This window comes from Acomys russatus, chromosome 29 (assembly GCF_903995435.1).
Source record: "Acomys russatus chromosome 29, mAcoRus1.1, whole genome shotgun sequence".
In the NCBI taxonomy this organism is placed as follows: Eukaryota; Metazoa; Chordata; class Mammalia; order Rodentia; family Muridae; genus Acomys; species Acomys russatus.
Window position 1 is genome coordinate 38,668,583 of NC_067165.1, and position 27,638 is coordinate 38,696,220.

The 27,638-nt window shown below is 48.0% G+C and overlaps 1 protein-coding gene and 1 non-coding gene across 2 annotated transcripts in view; one reads left to right on the forward strand and one right to left on the reverse strand.

Annotated features, from left to right (window-relative positions):
• Window positions 1-27,638, reverse strand: part of Vps13d (vacuolar protein sorting 13 homolog D) — a 227,894-nt gene that overhangs the window by 46,505 nt on the left and 153,751 nt on the right. Inside the window, 3 exon segments of the mRNA XM_051171302.1 lie at window positions 25,871-25,960; window positions 25,962-26,039; window positions 27,112-27,246. Of these exon segments, the coding sequence (XP_051027259.1) occupies window positions 25,871-25,960; window positions 25,962-26,039; window positions 27,112-27,246 (303 nt within the window).
• Window positions 17,967-18,110, forward strand: LOC127212093 (small nucleolar RNA SNORA48). Its single transcript, XR_007833478.1, has one exon. It is a non-coding gene; the product is annotated as a small nucleolar RNA SNORA48 (small nucleolar RNA).

A 27,638-nucleotide genomic window follows, 5' to 3' on the forward strand; every position in this document is an offset into this window, starting at 1 on the left:
GAAAACTTATTAAAAGTGTAAGGGCTGGAGAGATGGCTTAGCAGATTAAAGCACTTGCCAAGCAAGCACAAGGACCAGAGTTCAAATTCCTACTGTCCATGTAAAAAGTCAGTCACTGCTGTACAGGTGCCTGGAACCCTAGTACTGTGGCAGTGGTTAAGGAGGTTGACAATAGAACTGGGAGGTGGTGGCACACCCCTGTAGCCCCAGAACTCAGGAGGCAGAAGCAGGCAGATCTCTGTGAGTTCGAGACTAGCCTGGTCTACAAAGAGGGTTCCAGGATAGCCAGGACTTTGAGAGAAACGCTGTCTCGAAAACCAAACCAAACCAACCAACCAACCAAACAAACAAAAAGGTTAACAGTAGACTTGAACCCATAACTTCAAGTGAAAATCCATCCTCTTCCACAAATCAGAGGCTGCTGCTATTTACCCAGGCACACTTTGGGCAGACACAGCAGGGTTGCTGGGGCTTGTTGACCACCAGCCTATCTCCAGGCTTACTGAGGGACCCTGTCTCAAGAAAATAAGGTAGAGGCTGATAGAACAAGACACAAGCACACATATGTGCATACACCACTAACATACACTCACACACATAGACACAGAATTTTTAAAAATGAAGTTAATGACTCATCCAGAATGGCCAGGGTAGGGGAAGGAGGCGAGAGTCCTTACATCCTTTGATGTGAAGGACACAGCCCTTTGTTGTAAGAATCGGTGTGCTTCAAGGCAGCAGACTTTGGATTATCAGTCTTGGGTTTCGTGTCAAAGTCTCTGCAGAGGTGGGTAAGGGTGCAGCTTGGTGGGTGCTTACCTGGCACGCACTGAACATGGGGTGGGATGGGGGAACGAAAAGGTGAGATGAATTCCCCTACAGCTACACCTTCTTTACCCTAGCCAGCAGGCAGCAAGTGCCCACCAGGTGCCCAGCCCCATTTATCAAAGGAAGAAAAGGAATGGGTGAAAAGATTAACAGCAGACTTGAACCCATGACTTCAAGTGCAAACCTGTCATTCCCCACAAATCAGAGAATTTTATTTACCCTGGCATACTTTACCCAGAGAAACTGTCTCATCCATCAAAGCTGGATAAAAAGGACGTAAAACTCTGTTTTGTCACCAGACAATTTGAAAAGGTTTACTGTGACAGTTAATAAACCACAGGGTACTTATCCTCATCATTCAGGCATAAACAGAGAAGGGTATCAAATATATAATTAACCTTCTCAGGAAGGATCTACCAAAACAACTGGTTTAAGTGCCAATGACCCAGGACTAACCTCTTAGCAACTCACAGGAGTGTTATTTAGATATCCAGCTCAATGGGAAGACGACAGGCCAGCAGCCGCCTGGAGGACCCAGGACACTGGGGAGCCATCTGGGGGCCAACTTCATTCTGATTGGGTGGGGGTGGGGTGAGGATGGAGGGCTTCTGGGTGTGGGTAACACAGATCAGACCTGCTCTGGAAACCATCAATCCTGAGGCTTCTTGACATGAGTGGCAGGTGAGCTCTGGACACAGGGGGAGGAACAGCAAGTGCTTTCTGGCGCCAACTATGGGAAAGCTCCTCCTACCAACCCAACCTCACCCCAGTGTTGATGTGGGCTAGGGCATCAATGGCACACCTTCCTGGAAACTTGATCCTCATTATAGTTTGCTTTTTGGTTTCACCTTCTCCATCACTGTACAGTTAGTTACAGAAATAAAGTTAACGTAAGTTAATCTTATAGCTTCCTTTGGGGCAATGGGAGGCACCATGGGTGGTTACAAAGCCATCGCTGTGGATCATGGCACACAAACTTGGTCCTTGGAGAGCCACCACAGGACAGAAGGCCAGGAACCTGCACATGAGCCTGAGAAAGATGGCAGGCCCTCTGGAGCACTGTGGATGCTTTGTGCTCTAAGCTTCCATTTGCACTGGGGCACAGCAATGGCCCTTACTTCACCATGTGGCTGGCAAGATCAGCAAGAGCAACTTGAGACCTGGTGTCTGGCTAGCATTCTTACCATCATTACCCAGCTGCTAGTCCATGGACAACCACCCTTTCAAGGGTTAGAACTGTGGCCAGCTACACTAGGGTTTAACTTTAACACTCCACACTCCACAGCAGATAAACACAAGGTCCCAAACCAAGTTTTCAGAGTGGGACCACCTATAACGTTAGAGTGCTTAATGGATGGGTTCCAAAACCTTTCTTGCTCTGCCTATAAGCAATCTACACAGCACGTCTTTACAAAGCACTGAGCCTGGACCTGTATGGGCCTTCCACTGGAGAAACCAGCACCAGCTTTGAGACTGTCCTGCAGCCACAGGTCTCACTGCAATGACAGTGATGACCGAGATGCACCAGCCAGCACCGCAGACCTGGGATATCAGCATTAACGCAGTCTAGACAGAAACACCTCTGTGCCAAAGCTGCAGAGGTGGTGAGGTGACAGCCATGTGGAGAGTGTCAGTGACTGTCTGCAGGATGCCCTGGAGTTCCCAGGCCACCTTCAGGCTCTTGCTCAGTGGAGAACAGGGAAGTACTGGGAAGAAAGTGTAGTGAAGGGCGCTTCATCTTTTATAACAGCTGATGAGGATGAAGATAACGACCATCTTTTCTTTCTCTGAGAGAGTATGGGAAATCATCTAGGAAGGATGCCTAACATGACCCCATCTCTTTCCAGATACCCTCCAGGAAACCAGTTAGACACCTGAAGTTCAGGAGGGAGCCTATGACAAAGGCATTACTGCCATCTGGTCCTGCCCCAGCTGCCCTGCGACCAGCACCATCAGGCCCCCGAGAGAGAGCACTCTCTGTTCCAAATGACAGATTCTTCCAGATGCTTCTCCAATGCCTCACTTTTTGTTTTGTTTTTGAGACGGGTCTCTCTGTGTGCCTAAGCTGATGATTCTCCTGCCATAGTCTATAAGCATAGAATACCCTATCTGGCTAGGATAATTTACTATTCTCACTTTCCTGCTATAAAAACTATTTGTGCAAGCCATCTAGACTTTCCATTTGTCACTTGTCAGTTGAAAGCATGAAGAGATATTCACAGGCTACTATTCTAACAGTCTAACCTCCTAGAAAGGAGCCCTTCAGTTTGGTTTTGAGATCATCCTGAGTAAGCCTATGCTGCTATAGAACTCCTAATCCTCCTGCCTCCACTCTCAAATGCTGGGATAACAGGTATGTCGTACCTTGCCCAGCCGAAAGCAGCTCTGAGACTAGAAAAAGGGAAGACGTTGAAGTCTCTGACCTAACTGATTTGTACTGATTGGAGATTGGTCAGTTCTCACACTTTACAGGGGAGAAAAGCAAAGCCAGACAGATGGTGGGCACAGTGATCAAAATAGTAGCCTCCTATCACCTTGAGGACACTTGCATGGCCACCTTTAAATTCTTATTCCTACCCAAGTGGGTAGATAAAACACACCACTGTCTCTCCCTCACAGACAGCATGCTGATATGTAGTGGGGGAAGGGGACTCTAGGTTCACTCCTCTCTGTGCCCACAGCCTTGTCTTTGCTGTGGCTGGAAAACACTCCCCCACATGCCCTCAGCTTTGAAGGTGACCGTCGAACTGTACAATGTCAGCACTTGAGTGATCTGACTGACGCAGAACACAGTCACCTCACTCCTTGTCTCAATGTCTTGAGATAAATGAATGCTGGAATCTGGCATCCAGAGTGCACAAGGGAGATTTTCTAGGGGAAAGAATCAGTCTTTAGGATGAGAGCAACTTTAGCTCAGATATGTGGCCAATCCAAGATGGTGAGAGTTACTGGGGCCACCTAGAGGCTGGGACTCACAGTCAGATGTGTGTCTGTCTCTTGCCTTCAAGACTTCAGCCCAGGGGTGTGTGCGTGGTAACAGAAAGACAGTCACATCTGAGTTCAAATTCTGACTGTGACACTTAATAGCAGAGGGATTGTGAGCAGTGGCTTAACTCTTAGCCCCCAAACGGGCATAAAAATACCACTTTGAAGATGTGACGAGGCTGGACAATAAGGCGCACAGCGCTTACCACAGGAGAGATACACAAGGGATACTCAATAAGACAGTGCTGAGCTCAGTAAAATGGCAAACGCATTCTACAGAGCCGCCATGGCATGACGTAGGATCCGCCACTGTGGTGCATACTGTCTGCAGAGGGTCTTGCTAGCTCTGGAGCAGAGCATGCACTGTGCACTGGGCTACCAATGGGAAAGCTACTGGCATCAGGGAGGTCATCTGTTAAGGTACCACTCTGGGGGTTAGAATCAACATCTCCATGGCAGAGGGGATTTACAGAGCTAAGTCAATCTAGCTCTTAAAAAAACAAAACAAACAAACAAACAAAAAACAACAAAGTTTGAGCCTATAAAAACACTTAAAGCTTCAAGTGAACATTACCCTAGCTAAGGTGAAAGGTGCTGAGGAACAGAACGTCCTTCAGAACCCTGCTCACACACTTAAAATAGGTTCCCTTCTATGGCTGAGGGAAGTGTCAGCACCCGCCACGCTTGTGCATTTTGGCCACAGTCCAAAGTCATTAATTTCTATAAAGCAGTGTTTTCTGCACAAGAGTAAAAAAAAAAAACCTCAGAACTACTTCAAGATGCCCAGTCTCCTGAATGCTAACACACACTGTGCACCAACACTCCTCCTTCCAAAATAATCCTGTTGCCCATACACACTGAGACACTGTTAACTAGTCTGGGCTTGAGACCTGGCTCTGAACCGCTGACTTCAGAAATGTAAGTGGTAGTGGAATGGCATGAAGGAGAAAACTCACACTGTCCCTTAGTTCCCTGACCCTTGCATGATACTCAGCAAGCGTGTTTGCCAGCGGTGTTTGGCCACTGTAACAGGAGCCTAGGCTTCAGTTTCTCCCTGTTCTCTGGGGCTCTTCTTTCACAGTTATTTACCTAATGGAAAGTTCCTCCTAAAGATCCTTGCAAACTGCTGGTGACAGTATCTTGTCACCAGAGCAGGTGGTGACTGCGTCTCACAGGAAAAGAGAAGGAAGTAGCAGGACTCGGTGGCATGGGGGAGAGGTTCCCTTTTCATCCAATGGCAGAGCTGCACAGCTATAGGCTGAGGAGCACAGCTCCAAGTTGACTCAGCAGTGCCCAGGCCACACCATCAAAATGGCCATTGCCATGCTGTGCCACAGGCTAGCAGGGGTTCTGTGTGGAGCTGCCAAGGAGGCCAGCATGCTGAAACAGAGCCATGGCATTTGCCTGTCACTAACAGCCCATCACAATGAGAGTCACCTAGCTCATCTGGACCTGTTTATCCACCTGTCAGTTTCTGCTCCCAAGGTCTGCTTTGAGGGGCTACAGAAGTAATGAAATCAGAGTGCTGAGCCCAGGTCTGCCCATCAATTTTACCAAGTTTCTCAGAAATAGTCTGGGGCTTTAAACTCCAGACTCATTTTCAATTCTGCTGGTAGCTAGCAAGAAAACCTCCTTCAAGTCAGCTGAGACCTAAAATCACTCCAAAACTAGGGTCGTAACCCATTCCTTCTGCTTGCTATCATTAAAATAGCTGCAGAAAACAAACAAACAAACAAAAAAACAAACCCAAAAACTGTCCTGGAGCTGAGAATGTAGCTCAGTGATAGAGCACTTGCCTATGTTCGATCCCCAGCACCACACACAAATAGAAAAAAAGGGGCTGGGGGTAGAGAAAGCCTTCAAAATGTTATTCTGTGAATTTGGTCTTGACATTGAACCTTTCTGTAAAGCTTAGAACAGGAAAGTTAGAGGCAATAACGATCCACCCTCCCCTCCAGTAACTAACTGTCATTGTCAAACCACTTCCTGCCATTTGGCCAAGGGTAAGGGGTGGAACAAATGTGGACGCACATTGGGATGTGGGGGGGGGGGGGTGCGGGGGGGGGGAGAGGAGAGGAACAAATTGGGTTTGATGAAAAACGGGCATTTAGGAGCCCCTGATTTCTACAGGACACAGAGCAGGCTGTTTCTACTGTGCTTGGTTTGATTTTATGTGGTCCTGAGGACGCAGACCCAGCATGGGAGCCTTGAGAATAGTAAGGCATCTGAAGGCTGGGCTGGACGCTCATTCTGTGTCAGCAGCATCTCCAGGCCCGTGACCTTGCTTTTCCTTCCTCAGCTCTGGAATCCTGAGGCCCTCCAGCCCCGGGATGTCTCCTATGTAGCCATTTCATGGACAAACACTTATCAAGACAGGCCACTCCTTCTCATTAAGAAACAAAGTTATCCACAGGCACCCGATTATCTCAGCACACAAGGTCTAAAGGCATCCAGTAAGGTCCAGCCTGGAGACTGCTGGGGTCGTAACTGGCCCGAGGCACACGCCAGCTCTACTGGCAAGCCTCTCTGCTGTTCTGCAACTGTGACCCAGTTATGAACTCAGATGTTGTTTCAGATTAATCCGGAAGCTCAGAGGGGTTTGAAGCACTTCCATAATAGGATTTGGCTTTTTCTCTCAGAAGGACTGGTGGAGTTTGCTGCAAGACTGAAAACACAGAGACAGCAGAACGGAGGCAGGCTTAGAAGAGTGACCTCAACAGACCAGAAGACGAGCTCAGTCAAGTCCTGAGGTTTTCCCCAGAATTGTGTAGGCAAGGTGCTTCTTTGTTCTTTCTATTTTAATTTAAAAATTATATTGCTTGCCTGGCATGGAAGTGCATATCTTTAATCCCCAGCACTCGGGGAGACAGAGGCAGGTGGATCTCGGAGACGCCTAATCTACATAATGAGTTCCAGGACTGACAGAACTGTGTAGAGACACCCTGTCTAAAAACAAAAAACAAAACAAAACAACAACAACCAAAAAAGCCAACAACAATAACAAAAAACCAACAACAACAAACTACATTCATTGATTGATTTACTAGGGAGTTATATATGTGCTAGTGTGCAGAGCTCAGAGAACAATTTGTTGGGAGTCAGTTCTCCCCTTCCACTACGTGGGTATCAGGGTCTCAAACTCAGGTCACCAGACTTGGCAGCAATTGCCTTTACTCTCTGAGCCATCTCACCAGCCCAAGGTGCCTCTTTAAAGGCAGTTGTGTAACTTGGCCTTGGCAGATGATTAATAGCTGTGTTGATGGTGCTCCCACAAACCCACTGCTGTGACTTCTATGACACACATAGAGGAAAGCTGCAGGCGGCTCTGAAAAGCTGTGCCATCTTAATATGATTTGCAACCAAAGGCTTTTGCTCAAGTACTGAGCTAGATTATGAGAAGAAATGCCCTCTGTAGTGGTTAAATCATGGTCTTTGCAGGTGGCTGAATTAGTTCCACTCTCGGAAGGCCCATGGACTCCAACTTTTTTTTTTTTTTTTTTAATGTATATGGGTGTTTTTGCCTGTATGTCTGTATATCATGTGCATGCAGTTCCCAAAGAGATCAGAAGAGGGTATTGGGTCTCCTGGAACTGGGGTTACAGGTGGTTGTGAGGCGTCATGTGAGTGCCACGCTATAGAACCCAGCTCCTCTGCAAGAGCAGCTAATGCTTTTTACCTGCTGAGCTATCTCTCCAGCCTAGGCACAGTAACTTTGAAAAGGAGACCAATGGCCACCTTTGCCACTAGCATTGACTAGGTGAACTGAAAACCTCTTTTTAAGAACTTTCTCTTTAAGAATGAAAGACAAACATGCCACTTATAAGCTGACCAAAATCTTAATGTACAGGACTTTAGAAACTGAATGGGGCATTCCTCAACAGAAAAGAAACAAACTGTCCCCACCCACTCCTCTACCACCACCACCAATGAACAAGGACTCCTGCTCGAGAGGTTACCATCAGTCTCAGATGCCAATACCAAAGCCTGGCAAGAAATGAGGGGGTGACAGTGTGACTAAGACCCACCTGAGACCAGGCAGAGATCCTGTTGCGAACCCAGATGGGTCTAAGGGCTGTAGGAAGAGAACAGTTCCCAGTTTCTTCAAGGAAAGTCACTTAGCTAGTTCAGTCCTCACAACAGAAAGACAGCTACAGTCCCCGCTTCCCAGAAGAAACCAGGAGGAGGGTGAACATTGGAACCACGGTGTGCTATGTGCTGCCTCCCCAAACTAGAGGGAAGTCAGCTGGAGGGTCACTTTTACCTCTGTAGGAAAATGCCTTCCAGAATGCCAGGAAGCTCACACAGAGACTCAAGGTACAAACCTTTCCTCTTGGAGAAGTGAAGCTAGCAAACTCCAATGGAACTCCTGGGGTTAAAATCCATCCAGGCTCACTTCTGCCCTCTCCCCACGCTCGCAGGTTCTCTTGTCTTCCCAGAACTCTTGACTCATTAAGAACAACAGATATTCCCAGGAAAAGTAAGCATTTCCTGAGACCATATTAAGCTATTTGGGGATGACATTTTGGGACAGAGGCTACATTTTGGGAATGCCATCCACAGAGCCACTGTTTACTCTGTACATGTGTGTGTGTGCGTTCTTATATATACCACCCTTCTCCACCCCAATCCCTTCCAACCCTCAACACTAGGTAGGTGAGAAAAAAGGTTAGGGGGAAAGGGGGACGTAAATCTTTTTAGACTACTTCCTGCTGATCTAGGTCATTGGGTTCCTAGGGGAAAGTTCAATCTTCTTTGTCATCAGAATATCCAAAGATACAGCAATCCAGCAAACTAGCAATCCAGTAATAGTAAACCAACAATAAAGCAATACAGTAATCCAGCAATAGCAAACACAGGAGCAGGAATCAACAAAATTAGGGATCAGTAGCCACCACAGGCTCTCTCGGGGCTCTCCTATTTATACCTTCTCAAGGGTTCACATAATTAAACTATCTGCAGCTGGCACAAATCATGACCCTGCCAGAGATTATGGAGATTACAGTTAGCTGCTGTGGATGATCTGAAGCAGCCCTGCACCCCACACATGAGATTAAAACAAAAGCACATTCACACAACATCACTGGGTTGTTTAACCAAAATCCAGTAGGGCAGTGGTGGTGCACATCTTTAATCTCAACACTTGGAAGGTCTCTGTGGGTTCCAGGCCAGAGTAGTCTACCGAGTGAGTTTCAGGATAGCCAAAGCTACACAGAGAAACCCTGTCTCAAAAACAAACAAACAAACAAACAAAAACAAAAGAAAAAAACACAAAAAACAAATTCTCACTACAGTTCATTTCAGGCAGTGTCCGGGAAAGTGACTCGTGAGACTCATGAGTGTGATTACCTAGGCATGAATGCCCACTGAAAACTGTCTTTAGCATCTGAAGAGCAAGGAAGTTTCATCTGTCCTTTAGAAAGTTGAGTGGGGAGGGGGGTGCGTGAAGCCCTAAGGTACTGAACTGAGTCGTCTACTTCTTTAAGAATCTGGATCCCAGACAAGGGAAGGTGTAACCAAATGTCCCCACCCTGCAGGTGAGCTAAGATAAAACCAAACTCAGCTTAGGTATTCCCTATGAACAGCATGAAAAATCCTGGCTTTGCCTAGGACTTGGAGTCTCAGAGGGCCTGCTTCCTAGATATCCATCTGTGACCTCACACGGTGGGAAGGGGGAACCGCCGTGCTTTGAAAGGGCACTCATGTGCTGGGCATAGCGATGCAAGCTTGTAAACCCTGTACTAAAATGATGGAGACACAAGGACCGTAAGTCTGAGGCCAGTCTGGATTAAATAGCAAGACTACCTAAAAACAACAAAACCACTAATAATAATGATTTCAAAAATAAAAGAGTACTGATCCAGCCAGATGTGGCTGCACGTGCTTGTAATCCCAGCTACTTGGGAGGCTGAGGCAGAGGGAACACTTTAAGTGCATGAGTTATGAACTAGCCTGACCATCAGTCCAGGACCTCATCTCAAAGTAAGGTATTAATCCCAGCCATGAGGGCTCCACCTTCATGACCTGATCACCCTCAAATACTCCCATGTTAATAATATCACCTCGTGGTGAGGAACCACACACATGATGGAGTTGGGGTGGGGGTGGGTGCAGGAACAGTCAATCCTTAGCATATGCAAATTTCTCCAAGTCTTCTAATGGTGACTCATTCTATTCAAGCGCAGGACACAGTTGGCCAGCTATAAAGTTTCAAATTTTGGGTGATGGAGGTGGCACACAGGGCATGCTGAGAAAGCCAAGGTCAGGGATTCCATCCTGACAATCTTAACAGGTTTGCGCCAGGGACTCTTTCTTGACTATATATACTAAAGAGCCCAACTCCAACTCTGTGTCAAAAGGCCCAGCCTGCCTCCCAGGCCAACTGCTGGGCAAATGACCCCAGTGTTATGACTCCTAGCACTGGAAAACACTGCACCAAAGGTTCCCAGGAGTCATCAGGAAGTTACTTCACCTTATTCTAGAGAGTTGCAGAAAAGGAGGGGTCACAGGTACCTCAAAATAAATGCCCTCTTTTAATCCATATGTGAAAAAGGAAAATCCCAGCCAACCTCTTAGCTGCAGTGAGTAGAAACATGAAAGGAAGGATGTTCAGAAACGATTCTATAGATCAAAACAGGTGAGACCAGGGCTTGGGACAGGAGGCATGAAACATGCTCCCACAAGAAACATGTTCTTCTCTCTCAATTTCAGGCCACGTCTAGTTTACCCATATGCTAAAAATAAGGTCTAGTTAATGCGCTAGTTAAATAAGGCCAACGATTTCTCACGTGTAGTTGGGGAGGGGGAGGGGTCAATGGAACACACTATACCTGCTGAGCTTCCCATGGGGAGAACAGTACAGACACACCCACTCCCTCTCTTCCTCCTGTGCCCCAGCTGCTTCACGCCTCGTCCGAAGGCCCCTTTACTCAGGCTGTTTAATCTGCCGCCTCTAGCTTCGGGAGGGCAACTTTCTGCCCTCATGAAATTAAGCAAGTGGAGTACTTGGTTAATGAGAAGTGCGGAGGTGCTGAAGAGCAGCCTGGTGCATCTACAAGCCACTGCAGCAAGCGAGCAGACACAGTTCCTTTTGCTGTGAGCTCTGGCTACATACGAAGTGGGGCACCAAGATGGCTTACTGGTGCCCCCAAGCCTGATGACCCTGAGGTCAATCCCTAGATCCCACAAGGAGAGGACGGACTCCTTCAAGTTGTCCTCTGATCTCCATATGAGAACACACGCATTAAGTGAATAAGTAAATAAACATTTTTTAAAAGTGAGTCAGGTCTCCCACCCTCAGGTTTGGGAGGCTGTCAGTTTGGTTTGTGTTGACTGTAAAACGTGTGACTCTGTCTCCTCATATTGGCAATGCAATAGCAGAACAAAAGCTCCTCTCTGTGTAGGGCACAGGTATAGGACAACAGGCTCCCAATGCCGGATACTTGAGTCTCTTTCATTTTCATTTCTCATGAGGTCAGAGGCAAACCGTGGGTCAGTCTCCTAACTAGCCCAACTGGCCCACCCCCAGGCTGTGGCCCCGCCCCGACCCCACCGCCATAGTCCTGTGCTTCACACACATACTCCCTCCCTTCTTTGACCTCTTCCTGTCTGCAACCTATTGCCTGTGTGGCCCCCATCTCCATCTTCTTCTGTGTAGCCCTCCCTGCCCCAGCACCTGGACGCTCTCTAAACACATGGTCCTTACTCTCTTCTTGGCTGTATCATGGTGCCCTCGAGGGGCAAAGACTTGGCTTCCTCCACTAATGTTTCCTTGGTATGTAGCACAGACCCTGGTGTTTCTAGCCATCTACAGAGAGCTGTGAACTAAAGGAAAGGTATAAAAATACCAAACCTGTTGATATGTGTCTAACAGATTTTTGCACAACTCTATATTTAGTTAGGTCTGTGTGCAGAGCTTTAAACTGGGGGTCTTGGGTTCTGGGTTGCATGCTTCATTCTGGATAGAGCAAGAAGAGACGGCAGGAAATGACCTCTCAAGCCTAGTGCCTACCAGGGTTAACTCCCCCAAATAAGGTACTTGAGGGGGCCGAGCAGGGAAGCCGCTGACAGTACGCCATCTACAGCCCGGCCCACGAGCATCGCTTCCTGGCCTCTCTTCTTCTATTTGCGAGCATTTTAACTCATATCTCAGTGAGTCTTTTGTAAAAGGGAGCAGTTGGGACTATGGTGCTAAAGATTAGGCACACTAGACTGGGGCTGCTGAGGTAGCTTATCAGGAAGGAAGCAATCCTCAGAACTCAGGGTGTTATGAGAGTGCCCTGTGCCCTCCACGCATGTGCTGTGGCATGCATGCTCATGTGCACCCACAACAAGAAATAGTTTTTAAAACCAACTCAGTTTGTGTGAACGCCATCTTCACTGTGCCCAGGACAAAGTAGACAATAAATGTTAGCTGCTACCTTAAGACAGAACAACAGTGGTTAGGACTGAACCCCAGGCTTCGCACATGCCAGATAACGCTGACCACTGAGCTACACCCCCAGCTCGGCCTATTCTGTTTGAGAGATGCTCATTCAGCTGCTCAGTTAAACGTGAAGCTACATACAATGGCACAGTGTGTGCTGGTGGCTACCCTCACCTCTCCTGTAGAGCAACACTAAGGGAGAAAGGGAAACGCAATTCACAGATGACAGCATTCCATGTGGTCTGCCTCTTTTCTGCACTGTGACCACACAGTCCACAAACAGCATGCAGGTGGACAAGCTGCCTACTCATTTTGGCAACAAATTATGAGAGGCAAAGGGTGAGGAAACACAAAATTAACATTGTTGTCCTCCTTATCAGCACATCCAGAGCCAGATGTGGCCACAGTCCCTGATGAAGAAAAGGCGCTTCTGGCTTTGCCCGGAATTTCCTGTGACTGTTATCAGTAGTGCAGAGCTAAGTGAAATGTTTCTTTGCACAAAGTTATGGATCAGACACAAAAAAGAAAGGCTTCTCTGAGAACAAAACTGCTTTTAAAAAGTGTATCATCGCAGGGCAGTTTAGGGTAACACGGGCCTATAAATCCAGTTAACTGTTCACTGGAAATGACCAGAAAATGCAGGCAAAGTGAATACACAGATGATCGAGTAAATCAAACATTTGCAGGGGACTTGTGTTTTCTGAAGCAGGGTGTGTTGGGCATGTGCACTATGTTAGAACTGCCTAGTACTCTGCAGACTGTACACTCTGACACTCAGCCCCTCCACCACCACCACCACCACCACACTGCTGTGTCTCTGCAGCTAACATGGGAGAGCATGTGTGGAGTTAGGTACTCAGGGCTCCCAGCAATGTCTTCTCTGGCAGGCAGGTGGATTTTTTTGTTTGTTTGTTTGTTTTTGTTTTTGTTTTTCACAGGGTCTCTCTGTGTAGCCTTGGCGGTCCTAGACTCACTTTGTAGACCAGGCTGGCCTTGAACTCAAAGCAATCCACCTGCTTCTGCCTCCCCAGGGTTGGGATTAAAGGTGTGTGCCACCAACACCTGGCCTGACAGGTGGATTTTTTATCTCTGGATAATACACCATGTACACATTTATTGCTGGATATGTATGAGACTCAAGCTATTGGCCAGCAGGTTTTCAAGGACAGGGTCAATTACACTGAGATGTGCTCTCACATGAATTCCATGGAAAGAGCAGTTGGAACCAATAAATACAGTTCCAGGCAGAGTGAGCGGTTTTAGATTAGAAATGTTTAGACCCATGGACTGACTCTGTTTTCTTGTTTTGAGGAATTAAGAATGTACTGGAAATTTGGGGAATGTTCTCTGAATCTTCCCTCCTTCTTCTGCACTACCCCCCTTCTCCTTCTTACCCTCCCTTCTTTTCCCCGCTGCCCCCTGCTCCCCGAGTCAAAGCCTTTATTAGCCTCCTTGCTACCCAAACACTCCCTGACACTGGCCTACTGGCCCACAGTGGATCCCTGGCAGGTCTGATTAGAGGTCCCTTGAGCCCCTGTGGCTCTTATCTCCACAGATGCCTGAGGAGCTTGGTATCTTCTCTCTCCGCCCTCCTGGGAAGCTGGCCCAGCAGGTGCCCATTGGCAATAGTGTTGTGTTACAGGCCTGAATGAATGATCCCCCGCAGGAGCTGCCGACTGTTTTCACAGACACAGAGGCAGTCAAAAGTCCACCGCGTGAACTTGGAATGACCCCAGCTGCAGAGTCACTGGCGGGTTCATCCGGAGGGCAGGCACGCTTTATTAAACAACTAATACTCTTCACAGATAACTTTGCGGAAAAAGCAAAAGTGTTAACTCTTTGCAATCTTGCTCTGACAAAACACCTCAGCTGTGAAGAGACTCCGGATGGTGGGGGCATGCAGGTCTGAATCAAAACAAGAACACAGAGACAGAAACAGCACAAGCAGGAAAAGAGCTCATCTGTCCCAGGGGACAGGATTCAGTCACCATTCGGTCTGCTGGTTTGGCAGAGTGTTCTGGACTAAGGTAAAAGGACAAAATGTTAAGGGTTCATGCACTGACTTCAGTGAGGACTCTGTGGATGGGAGTGGCCTGACAGTAACAGCTCTGGCCCAAGGCTGAAACCATGAAATACAGGACACGGATGTATCCAGACCACCCTGGTTTGCTTTGCCCCAGCTCCTGGCACCGATGAAGACATAGGAGAGCCATCCAGAGCCTCCTGTGCCAAAAGAAGAGACCCAATAAGAACCCGAAACATTGCTTCTGGCAGCACAGGGAGCTCATGTCAGAGGGAGGCAGACTGACTCAGCAAAGGCTGGTGGCTCAGATAGCCATAGCCTCTCTGAGCACACAACCTTTACATTCCCTGGGCTTGCTGCACACCCAAAAGGAGACAGGTACAGCTTCTACTCACGGCAGACTACTCCCAGGTTCTCTTTTTATGTAGACTTTAGAACACAAACTGGTGACAAAAACTGTTAATAGTGAGACGTGGATGAACATTTTGAGAACCTGGAGGATTATTTGGGGCTCCAAAGACTCTGTGCCTATTAAAGTTCATCTCTGTCTCATCTCAGCAGCTGTCCTCTAAGCCTGGTTACGAAAGGGCTTCCTACTTGGCTTTGTTTGTGGAGAGGTGCAGTTTTGCCTGCGTCTACTTGCTGGATGAGATCCTGTTGAAAGACTAGCTAGGTGAGGTGCTTGAAAGCAGCCCCGCCTCCCTCCCCACACAGGTGAGCAGATGTGTCAGAGCAACAACCTGAGGACATTTACCACATAGTACACAGCACAGTCCCAACAGCACAAGATCCGTGTCCTCCGTAGTCTGTGGTGGACAACAGTCAGGGAGATACATAATATCCATAGAGAGAATGCTAAACGAGGTGCCTGCTGTGCAAGCATAAGGACCCGAGTTCAGAGCTGGGCACAGCACGCCTGTATCCTACTGCTGGGGGTGGGAGGACAGACAGAGCTTGGGGTTTCTGGCCTGCCAGTCTAGCCTAAGCAGATGAGTTCTAAGTTCAGTGAGAGACTTTGTCTAAAAATAAACAAACAAATACACAAGGCAAAGAGCAATAAAGATACTTGATGTCAACCTTTGGCCTCTGCATAGGCAGCACACATGTGTACACACAGGTGCATCACACACACACACAAACACACACACACACACACCACTTAACATTAAAAAAATATTTTTACAAGGGATGCCAAACAAATATCTGTAACTCCAAGGCTCTGATTCCCTACTTTTCTTTTCTTGCCTTTGAAAAGACAAGACACGGGTGGCCAGAAGCTGCCCACCCAGCCACAAGGTCAAGGCCTGCATCTGAAAGCTGGCCCTGGGGCTGACTAGCTGCGAACCCTCACAGGGTTTCTCCTCAATGACCTGTGAGGGCTCAGTGCCAATTCTGACGTTCTTTGCCACGTCTGCTATCCTCGGAGGCTGGGCCTCCGTCTACATCCAGTAGAATGAGACTTCTTGGGAAGGTAGACACCCCAGTCTGCTAATGTGTATGGTGTTTTCACAGCAGGGCTTTGCATGGACCTCAATCTGTGCTTGTGACACTAAGTTGATAGGACTCCCACTATTATTTAATATTAATCATATTATATCATGTACATAATTATACTTTCTCCACAGAGAAACAGATGACAAATTCTTCCTGTGTTTTGTACCAAGAACCTTTATCATTTATCCAGAGACTTGGCAATTCACCTTGTCCACTGATTAATTTGACTCAATTGGTCTCTCTTGGCAACTATTCTGCAGCAGTCTAAAATCTTCACTTGCTCAGGCTGTGGGACATGGAGTCACAGTCACTAATGTCACTAGAAGTAGGCGGTTAGACTCTACCTGCCTTTGTTTCTCTCTGACTGTGTGGCCGCAGCCCTGTGTACCCACCTGGGATTTTAGAGCCCCCTTCACAGCATGGCTGTGAAGAGGCAAAGGCCTGGGAGCTAGGGGTGCTCATGGAGGACAGTCTCTAAGCTCCCTGGGGTAGCTCAGTCCAGAGGGCAGAAAGGGGTTGGCAGCCTAACCCCATTTCACACTGCTGACTTACTTTCCCATCACTCAGAGGAAAGTGATGATAGCCTTGCCCGCTGGCCCCACAGGGATGTTGCAAGCCTAGTTAGCCAACAGACATGCTCCTGAGGAGGAAGCAGCAGTGCCTGCTACGGAAAACAGCCTGAGGCTGCAGAGGAGCCCAGGGTCCTGTCCTTTTCTGCAAGCTCCATTTGACCCTCCAGAAGCTAATTACCTATACCATGACTCAACGTTTTCATCTGTCAAATGGGGATAACCCTTGACCTTTAATGTCTAAGTGTGTGAAGATCAGATGGTGACAGGAGCATGCTACAAAGGTTAAATGCCTATAAAAACTTCACGGAGCCACTGCACCTCCTTTTGTGACTTTGCCATAATCCTTGCCCATTTCCCAGTTACCAATAAAGAGGAAATCACTCCACTGGCTATAATGCCCAGCTTTGAACATCACAAAGGAAACAGAACTGAAACAATGGTTTGGTTTTGACAGCATATTCTGCTTAACATTCACTTCCGCAAACACTAGAAGTTTAATGCCTCCAAACTAAGCTTTTATTGCATAAATTTAATTTATCTAAGTATTTCCCCACTCAGAAAGCAAACAACTCTTTCCCACCCCCACTTTTTGTTACCAGATCAAGAGGACCTAGGTTTGTTTCCCTTTCTTTCCTGCAGTGTTGGGCAGAGCCAGGGCCTGCTGGAACCCTATGTGATGTGTCTTCACTGTGGGCTACGCTATATAAGAACTGAAGGGCGATGGGGCTGGTGAGAGGGCACATCTTCCAATTCAATGTCTCTGAGATAGAGCCTCACTATGTCTCCTAGGATGGCCTTAAACTGTGGTCCTGAAACCCATGAGTGCCCTGTTTCTATTTTGGTTAGCTGCAGGCTCCAGATATGATTGGGGCACACTTTTAAATCAACAGTTCTACAGTTTCTGTTTATTTCACATTAAAAACTAAACAACAGATAATAAAAAGCAGGCCGGTGTTTTATTTCATAACTTTGCTGAACATACAGAATGCAAAAAAAAAAAAAAAATGCCAAGCCAAGTAAAAGACACCCCATACAGTGAAACCTGGCTCTCTTCCATTTTTCCTACAGCAAATATTTATGGCTGGTCACAAGGAATATTGGCCAAAAATGTTGTCAGATAAAATCTTGCCCTTGGGCAGCTTTAAGATCACTCAAGGATGCAAGCAACAAGCAGACATCTACATTCCACATTTCCTTAGGCCCCAGACCATCCTTGAGGAAGAACAGGGTGTTCTTGCCTTATGGTCCCCATAGCACTTTCCTATGTGTCCGCTCCCAGTCTGCACAGACCCCACTGCAATCCTCACCCCTCTGCATGGAGCCCTACTCCACATGTATGCATTCTTTCTCATATTCTCTCTCTCTCTCTCTCTCTCTCTCTCTCTCTCTCTCTCTCTCTCTCTCTCTCTCTCTCTCTCTCTCTCTCTCTCTCTCTCTCTCTCTCTCTCAGTATCTTCCACGGCATCTGCATGAACTAAATGCCGAGTGTCTGCTGATAGGTGCTGGAAGAATATACACCAATGTTTATAACCGGAAGAAGCGCGCTCGCTGCTATAACAGAAGCACCAAGTGCCATGGAAACTCAGAGTGCAGAAGGAGCACGTTCTTGATGGCATTCGGGCTGGACCTTATAACTACAGAGCCTTGCTCCCTGGCAATGGGCAAAGAGACACCTTGGTGGTGGTGGTATTCTTATAACACTCAGGGGCAGAGAGATAGCAGTCCTTTGTTCCTCTTAGCTTGATGCTTGGCTTCATTGCCAAAGCTGTTTTATGCCTAGGTCATAAAAATCAAATCAAATCAAATTCAGGCAGTGCAGTGTGGAAGGAGGAAAACAGAGACCTGTGGACCACCATCAAACTCACAGACCTGCCTTCCAGTGCATGTCACAGCGGGCCATAGACACTGGCTTGCCAACAAGCCATGCAGCAAGTATGGAGGATGTCACCCAGGGGCCTGCCAGCCATGTGGCCAGCCTGCAGCTGGAGGAAGCAGTGTGCGAGTATTGTGGGGTCAGATGAGAGAGAAAGACAAGCGCAGCAGCTTGAGCATTGTGAAGAAAGATGGAACTGGAGATTCAAGGAGTAGCCTGTTGGGAGTCACCTGGGAGCATGGTGACAAACCCTGCCACCTGGGGCCATGGCGAGGTCCCAGGCCAGGCTGCCACCGAGGCCATGCCTAAATCTGTGGCCATGCAGTGGTATGGGGTCAGTGTTGATGTCTGTGGCTCACACTACTGTTAGAGTATATAGGGATGTCATGGGCAGGGCAGCTGCCAGAGACTGACCCCACCCCTCACTGAATGCCACCCTCTGGAGAGCTGCCCCCATCTCTCACCACTGGCAGCACTCAGGAGATTGGGCCTTCACCTCGCCCAGGCAGCACAGTAGAGCTCGCCCTGATGGCAGGGGTGTGAGTGAGCGGGCCCTGAGGGCATGAATGTGGGAGAGCTGAGCCCATTACTCATCTGATGTGGGGTGGCACAGGCATAGCGATGATGTGGGGTGGCACAGGCACAGCGATGATGCCCCATCCTGCCCCTTGCCACTTCTGGCAGTTGGAAAGCTACCCATGGGTCACGAGCATGAGAGAGCTAACCCTGCACCTCACCAGCTGCAGCACTTGGGGGGCCCTGAACCTCGCCTAAATAGCACAGCAGAGCTGACCCTGGTGTGTGTGTGTGGGGGGGTGCAGGTGAGCTGGCCCCTCCACTTGAAGTGCTATGAAGTGGTGTGGGTGCAGGGGTAATGCCTTTCCCCTCCCCTTGCCACCTGAGACAGTGGGGAGAGCTGGCTCCAAGGGTGTGAGAGAAGGAGAGCTGGCCCAGGCTGCAGCACTTGGGAGAGTGGGACCCAAACCTGGGCAGCACAGTGGAGCTGGCCCTGGCTCCTGCTGATGGTGGCATTGAGTGGCCTAGCTAGAGCAGTGCTGGAGAGCTCACCCAGATCCAGGGCTCTGATTTGGCCAATACCAAAATCTTTATCATTTGCAAATGGTTGGGACACGTGAAAAGGCCAGTCTTGCTGTTCCGAAGCTGCAGGATCTCCATGACACAGGACAATAATAGGATAACTGGGAGGAGTCACGATGAGGATCCAAAATTGATGATGTCATAGAAGCCAGAGATCTTGAACCAGACCAATGACTCACTGCAGTGAACATTTGTAAGTGAAGATGCCTGGACAGAGGGATATGTTGTGGGGCACACTGTGACACAGCTTCCATGATGAGATGTTTTCTATGATTTTTTTGCTATTGTTGTTTGCTTGTGTGTTTTTTATTGTGGGGGGGAGGTTGCAAGGGTGAAGAGTGAACAGGAGGGGACAGGGAGATGAGTGGGACTTGGGAGCATGATGTGAAACTCACAAAGAATCACTAAAAAGATAAAAAGAAAGGAAGGAAGGAAGGAAGGAAGGAAGGAAGGAAGGAAGGAAGGAAGGAAGGAAGGAGAGAATTACAGAGCCTCTGGCTTGAGGTGTGGGATGGGCACCACAGACAAAGGCCAAATGCTGAGAGGAAGAACAAGAACAGTAGACGGAGGAGCAATCAGGACAGCCAGCTCAGTTGTCTTCCTGCCTTTACTTGACTCTCCAGGAGCTTCCTAGTGTCAGGCTTATGGCCATCAATTAGACATTTCCTTCTTAGAAAGGCACAGGAGGGCTTCCCCACTGGAGCTGACCAGAAAAAGGGAGGACACCATCACATTCCCCACATGCCTGCTGCAGTGAGTGGCGTCCTTCTGTTTTTCTACACTGAACAACTGTGCTCTCCTGTGGCCATGTTGGGATACCCTTAGTTCCCTACGCGCTAGGCCTGAGCATGTTAGCATTTGGCTATGAGGCAAGGCAAAGAAAAGGCCCGTCTTCTAGAAGTAGCTTTTTCTCGCACAGTCCTTCTTCCAAACACTTAACGCAATGCCTTGACCGAAGCTCCAGTTCTTCCGGCCTCTCTGTCTACAAAGACTCTGCTCCAGTCTGTTTTTACCTCACCTTACTTTTTATGAATCCTCAAATATCTCACATCACGGTCAATGTGTGATTCTCAAGCCTCCAAGAGAAAAAGTCATTTTCCTTTGTCTCCTGCCTCTGAATACCACTCTAAATGGAGGGCGTGCTAGCAAGGCTCCCAGAGAGCACTGATGGAAGAAACCTGCACTACAGGATCATGTCTACTTCTGTAGTACAAGGGAAAACTCAAGGAACAATGTCCAGCAAAGTTCTAGAAGCTAAATGACCATCTTGCCTGAGTTCCTTCTGGGTCTCTGCTTCCTCACCTGTAAGGTAGTAGTGGCAACATCTCCCAACCTACAGATGTCACCAATGTCAGGACTAAAACAGAGACTAGGGAGAAATGGTAAAGGGCCAATGAGTGGACACGATTTTTACTCTCTTCCAAGAAGCAAACTACAGAACAGGCCAACAGAACTAAGCACAAACTCAGAATGACACACTGTCCCCAGCGTTCTCCTCCTGGCTTTTAAACTCAATTGCTAAGCATCAGAGAGCCATGTGCGTACAGAACTCAGAAGATATCTCTACCGAGTTTAAAAAGCTATGGGAGAGACCAGGGGAGGGAAGAGTGAAGGAAAAAGGTCTACTGAGAAAAACAAATTAATGTTCTGCCGTTAATGACAGTAGGGAAATAGAATGTTCTCTAGTTTCAGGCATTATTCTGAGCTGAAGTGAAATATTAGTTTCTTGGATTGTTTTACCATGCGAACACACACACACACACACACACACACACACACACACACACACACACACACACACGAGAGTGCAACTGTCCATAGAGGTCACACAAAGGGCGGCAGACCCCCTGAAGCTGGAATTATAGATGGTTGTGAGGTACCATGTGGGTGCTGGGAATTGAATCAAGCCCTCTGCGAGAGCAGTAAGTGCTCTGAACTGCTGAGTCATTTCTCCAGCTCTTATATTAGTACTTTAAAATTACATTACAGTTGCCTAGAAATGTTTAAAGTAGTGAAGTAGCACAAAGAAATTATCCACTGCAGGGAAGAGAGCACCAGGAAAGGAGTCTGAAGACCAGAGTCAGGTTACACATTGTGATTTTTTAAATATGATGTTGCCCCTCCTAAAAAAGACTTCTTACAAGCAGGTAGAAACTTTTAGAGATAGCAGGTATAAAGGTGAAAAAACATAAGGGAAATAGAATCTTCCAGACACAGTGATCTTGATCTTCAACTGTCAAAAATTAGTTGATGTGTCCTTCAGATCTTTGTAAAATTTGAGTATAGTTTATGTCAATCTGCAGAGCATAATACTTAGGGAAGATCAGACACTGATATGAAGGACATGAAAGAGCATTACTAAGCTTGATTACATTAAATTTCTTTTAGCGGCCATCTTGGTACTCAGACAGGAAAGCCACTGAACCAAGGGGAACACGGCTTTTTCTTTTGGTCTCTCCAGCTTTGCATCCTTGCACACACAGCTGTGCTCTGGGTGAGGAGGTGAAGCCATTTGAAGTGTGCACTGCTCACTGCTAGAGTGACAACCTCAGGCTCTGAACTGAATGACAGTAGGAAACGAAGGGCTGTCATCTACTTTCCACCAGGCTGCAGAGCTGCCTGCTCGGCGAAGGAGATGAATGCTAAAGCTGGTCTTGGGAACCTCAGTCCCTTGGAATTCCCATGCCACCACACCACTCCCCTGTGCCAAACACGCTTCTGACCACCCAGATGTTTGAGATTCGCTCTGAGCTAGGATGGGTCAGTCAGCATCAGAAAACTGCCTCTCTCTAACTACACAGAATTAAAAGCAAGGAAATCCTTTTAGCCTTCAAGGTTATTAGAGAAAAATTAAACAAGAACTCTGGTGCCAAACACGTGCGTCATTTTCCCAGATGTGACAATCTGAACATACCTCATCTGAGGCGGAAAAGGAACTCCTCAGGTGACTTGGGATCAAAGGGATTTTGAAAACAAAAAAACCCTACATTCTCTATGGGGTAGATCACTGTCTGAAGCAAATTTCACTCAACTTAAAGCCATGCCAACTCAAACACAGTAAAACCCAATGCTTACGAGAAGCCATCCACCTATTTCTCGCTTATAGGTACATGGAAAAGCTATTATGGGGATAATCAGCTCAACAATAAAATGGAACAGTCACACGTAATGACAAAAACAGACATAAGCCATAAATGGCCGTTCCCTTTCAGAATCCACACAGAACATTCTTTTGTGTGAAGATCTAACTTTCTCTTTGAATAAACAGTGCCTTAGTCTCGTCTGAGCCCTATAAATATACTGCCTGCAAAACAAACACAAACAAATGCTAGTTCCCAAACAAAAGGCAGCTGGGCTGTCCGGCCTGCTGCAAGACCACAGCAGCAAAAACACATGAGGCAGACACCGGGCAGGGCCTATCAGTCTCTGGAAGAGGAAAGTCCGTGTCCCCTGATCAATGAGATGTCCCAGATCTGGTTTCCTAGGACAAAGGGCCAGCAGAGGGGAAATGCTCAACTGCACAATGCTGCCCAGAACAAGGAGCAAAAAAGTGAGAGAAAGCGTCATCTGAGGGCCCAGCTGGACTCTGCAGACGTCACTCAAGGCCAGCCTCATCTTCTACCTGCCCATATTATCTTCAGTGTTGCTAAAACCCTGACAGGTCATACTGAGAACAGGTAGGGCCTTTGTCTGGTTTGTTGTCAGGAGCCTCTGCTGGCCTCAAACTCATGATCCTCCTGCCTCAGGCCCCTGAGTGCTAGACTCTGAGGGCATGTGTCCCCACTCCTGACTATGGCATTTTCTCTTGTTTACTCTTTACCTTATTGCTTTATTTTTTAGCATGCAGGGGCATGTCTGCCATAACCTTACAGTTGGCGATCACATGTAGAAGTGTGAGTCAGTGGGGAGGGGGCCTTGGTGAAGGGGCTCCTGGCAGTTGGTGGCTGAGGGAGGAAGAGGTACTTTTTTTTGGAAACATGGCTGCTGGTAAATTGCCCATGCCACAGTGGATGACTCCACACCCATGCAAATAGGAGCAATACTAATTAGACTCAGGAGGTTATGCATAATTAGGGGGAATGGGAGGGAGACAAAGTGGGGCCACTAGGGGAGGTGGGAAGAGAAAGTGGTAGGTGGACATGATCAAAATATATTGTAGCAATGTAGGAAATTTAAAAAAAGGGGGGGGGATCCTGGAAGGGTAAAGCTTTCTACAGTGATTGTAGACTGAAGTCAGCCCTTAGCGCCCTCTTCACTGACTCACTGAGACTAGATAGCCAAATGTCACCAGACCAGGGCCACATTTGCAAGCACCAAGCACTGACTGCCTGTGGAGAGGGAGACCACCTCTCACCCCCCAGGCCTGCTTGCAAGAGAACAAAAGGACAGGACAGCAGCAGCTTTTCTAAAGTGCCTAGAAAGGACCTCAGACACACAGGGGATCCAGGGGAGGAGTGGGGAGCTGGGCTTAGATCAAGTCCACCCTGTTATTTTTAGTTACTTGACCTTGAAAATGTTTCCAAGCCCTTTAAGCCTCACTTCCTGATTTGCAGGGCAGAGATTAACTCCAAGAAGTGTGTGGCAAGGGCCTGTCCACACAGGCCTTCCTAAGGGTTTGCAAGGTAGAGAGTGCGCCATGCGGCAGTGCTCTGCCCTGCACTGACCCAGCACTTTTCCCTGTTAATGCAGTTGGCACCAGGAATGCCACAGAACAGCCAGTGCTCTGTCCCCATCACATCAAACAGACCTCAACACCACAGCAAAGCAGGGTGGCTGACAGTGGCTCCGTGAGGGGCAGGGCCACCTTCTGCCCTCTTCCTCACAGGCACTCTGCATCTCTAAATATTCCCCCTACACCCAGGCTTGATTCTTGTGCCATCTGCATTTCCTTAAACTCCCTCATGAACTCAGAGAAGCAAATATAACAGTGAGACGAGGCAATGCTGAGGGTCTGCTTTCAACCCCAAGCACTACAGGAAAATGGAGAGCTTTAGGCCGGCCATAGGGGCAGCATCAAAGATGGGCTGGCCTGGTGGCGACAGACAGACCTGGCTGTGTGAAGCGTGAGCTTTCGTCTTGCAGCTAGATGGACTTAATTTTGTAGTAGCAAATCCAAGGTTCACCAAAATAAACTAGAAAGCAATTTCCCTCAGTAGCAGCCTGTGACAAACTGCTCAGCTTACTGAAAAGAAGAAGAACCCATGAAATATGCCGACTAAACATACAGTGAACAAGGTTGGCAGGCAAGCCCTGGAAAGCCCCTTATGCAAGAGCAATAACAATATAAAGTACGATATCCAGTAAAATTTAACAAAAGCTTTAAGTGGGGGTGTTTACAACGGAATGTTGTAGGGCATTGGCTGGCTTGGAGTCCAGAGCTAAATGAAGCACTTGGGAGCTGAGCTGCACTGCCCTGTACAGGACCGAGGCCAGTGTGAGAAAGACCCAGCAGAGATGGGGCACTGTCTTTTAGAGCATGCCCTTTCCTCTCCCTGCGCTGAACCACCGAGTAAGCACTTCTGCTGACCAAATAACACCACAGCCTAGAGACTGATCCAAGGGGACGGTCCTCCCAGGTACCCTTCCCTGCCCACACGCCTTATGAACAAGGACACACACAACACAAAAGAGTATCAGCTGCACCCCCCACCTGTTCTACAGCAAGGGGTGAAAAGAGGGACAGGGTATCCTGCCAGAGCCACTGTCCCTCTCAGCAGCCCATGGTGGAATATCACCTGAGCCTCAGAGGAGCGCACAGGGAGGAGCAACAAGTACCCACAAGTGCTTCCTCAGGGCTCTTTCATAAATGACAGGCAGTGTCCACATGGACAGATGGTAGAGCAGATGGGAAGGAGACAGCCTCTCCAGGAACAAGATGGGCTCTCAGACAATGCATATGGTGTGGACCAGCAGCTGCCCTCGGCCACCTTTACTGCCCCCGCTTCCACATAGCTGCTGGGTACCAAGAGCAGACCATCAAAACGCCCACCAAGCAGGATGCCAGGGAACCAAGAAGTCACTGGGCTGCAAGACTCAGGAGAACAGCCCCATTGTCCTCCCACAGCTGGGTTCCCGTGGCTTGCAAGGCCACTGAACTAGAGGAGCCTGTTTAGTTCAGACTTTCCATGCAGTTGTGGAGACAGCCGGTAGGTCTCAGGCAGTCCAGTTTTATACTGTTTGGTTTGGGGGTTTTACTTTGCACTAAGGATGGTGCCCAAGGCCTTGGGCATGCCAGGTAAGTGTCCTAACACTGAGCTATACCCCAACCCCTCCGTTTCATGTTCACAAAAAGCCAGCTCATTCTCATGGTGCTGGGAGAGCTATAGGAAGCCCAGGGTCAGGAGGCTACTGTAGTGAGCAGGCAAGCTGCAGAGCTGGCTTAGGGAAGGACCATGGCTTGGAGCATGCGCACTGGCCCTTTGGGTGGACTTCCACAGCAGAGAGAAGGCAAACCATTACAATGAGGAAGCCAAGGTTGTGACTGCAGCTTCTCCAGGCCAGCTATAACCACTAGTGAGACTCCCGTGACACAGAGGCCCTTTGAGGCTCATCACAGGATGTCACCAACATTTTCTTACCTTGGCGGCAGAATTAGATACTCCATGGGTGACATTTCTTATAAGGCCCCCGACATTTCCATGCTTTATCAGTCCAGTCACGCCTTCAGAAAACATCATTCAAAAGGCCCATGGGATTGCCGAGGAAGTCGACTGATCCTAGGATCCTAGCTGCCTGGCTGAGGAGTTCCTGTGGGATGGAATGGGGGAGGGAAGCCACGTCAGTGCCAGTGTCTCCGAGAAGAGGTTAGGCATCTATCTCATCCTCCATTACTGTCAACAATGACTTTTTCAGTCGTCACCCGCCAGTGACCTCCTGTGCTCTCATGGATGCCCCTAACTTCACCCAACACCACACTGGGGACTGTTTTTAATACACTTAAAATATGCTTCAAGGCTAGTTAGAAGAATAAAAGCAGCTGTGAGGCTGGAAAGACTCTCTGGGGATTTTTATGAACGAGCATCATTCTCCCCTTCCCATGATCCCTGCAGGAGAATCAGGCAGGAGCAAGGAGGGGTAGCTCTGGAGTCTCTACTCAGCTGGAACATGCAGAAGAGAGGGTGCAGGCCTTTGCCTGCCTGACCCCTAATCAGGAGTACCTGCCTATGCACCTCCTTAGAGGCAGCTGGAGAAATAGCTCTTGTTAGGGAAGGAAACAAGGGAGGCCAAAAAAGAGGCAAGATGAGATAAGCTTTGACTGTGAAAACTAACAAATTCTATATGATCTGATGATCCATTGAAGGCTCTATATTTGGGGCTATGCAGTCTAGATTAAACATACAAAATGGAAAATGTCCAATATGGTTTCAAAAAAAAACCAAGTCAAGTTCAACTCAAGGTCAATGTCTCAGAGGCGCTAAGAACAGAGGTGTGGTTGTTGAAAGCTGCCCATGCTTGGCACATAAAGAGTTCACAGTTCTCTGTGTTGTCACTGAAGCATCAACTAAACCACCAAGAGCTGTGACTAACCTAGGGAAGCCCCTGGGACTGACTCTCAGGGGCAAGACAAACAGCTCTTAAGTCAATCTTGGGATTCTCAGGGTATCTGTGTGTGTGTGTGTGTGTGTGTGTGTGTGTGTGTGTGTGTGTGTGTGTGTGTGTGTGTGTCCCCTGACCCTCAAAGACATGTGACATGTCCTGGTAATGAATCGTAGAAACAGATTCCCAACACTCAAAACAAAGTTGCTTGGCCCTGGCTGCCCCCACATGACCCCATGCCCTCAAATGACCCCACCCCACCCCTCCCTGTCTACACACACACCTCTTGGAAGTGCTTGAGGATGTCATTGATGATGAACTCCTTGGTCTCATAGGGATGTACCCGAGTGAATGGGTCCAGATTGATCACAGCATCTTCAAATCGAATCAATGGGAATCCCAGAGTGCTTTTCAGGGCCTAGTTTGGGAAGAAAGGAAAACTATGGACTTCAGCCTCAGGATGATTTTCTGGGGTACTCATAATTCTAGAATCCATGAAAAACTATGAGTTAAGCTGGGCGTGGTGGCACACGCCTTTAATCCCAGCACTTGGGAAGCAGAACCAGAAACTCACAGATCACTGTGAGCTTGAGGCCAGCCTGCTCTACAAAGTGAGTCTAGGACAGCCAGGGCTACTCAGATAAACCCTGTTTTGGAAAACCAAAAAGAAAAAAAGAAAAGAAAAACTGTAAGTTAGACATAAGGATTTTCTTCTATAAGTGCAAAAGCATATCACGAAAAAAAAGAAAGACATATCTATTAGCCAAAGTCACACACATCTGAGCATGTCAGCAGGAAACATGGCAGCCT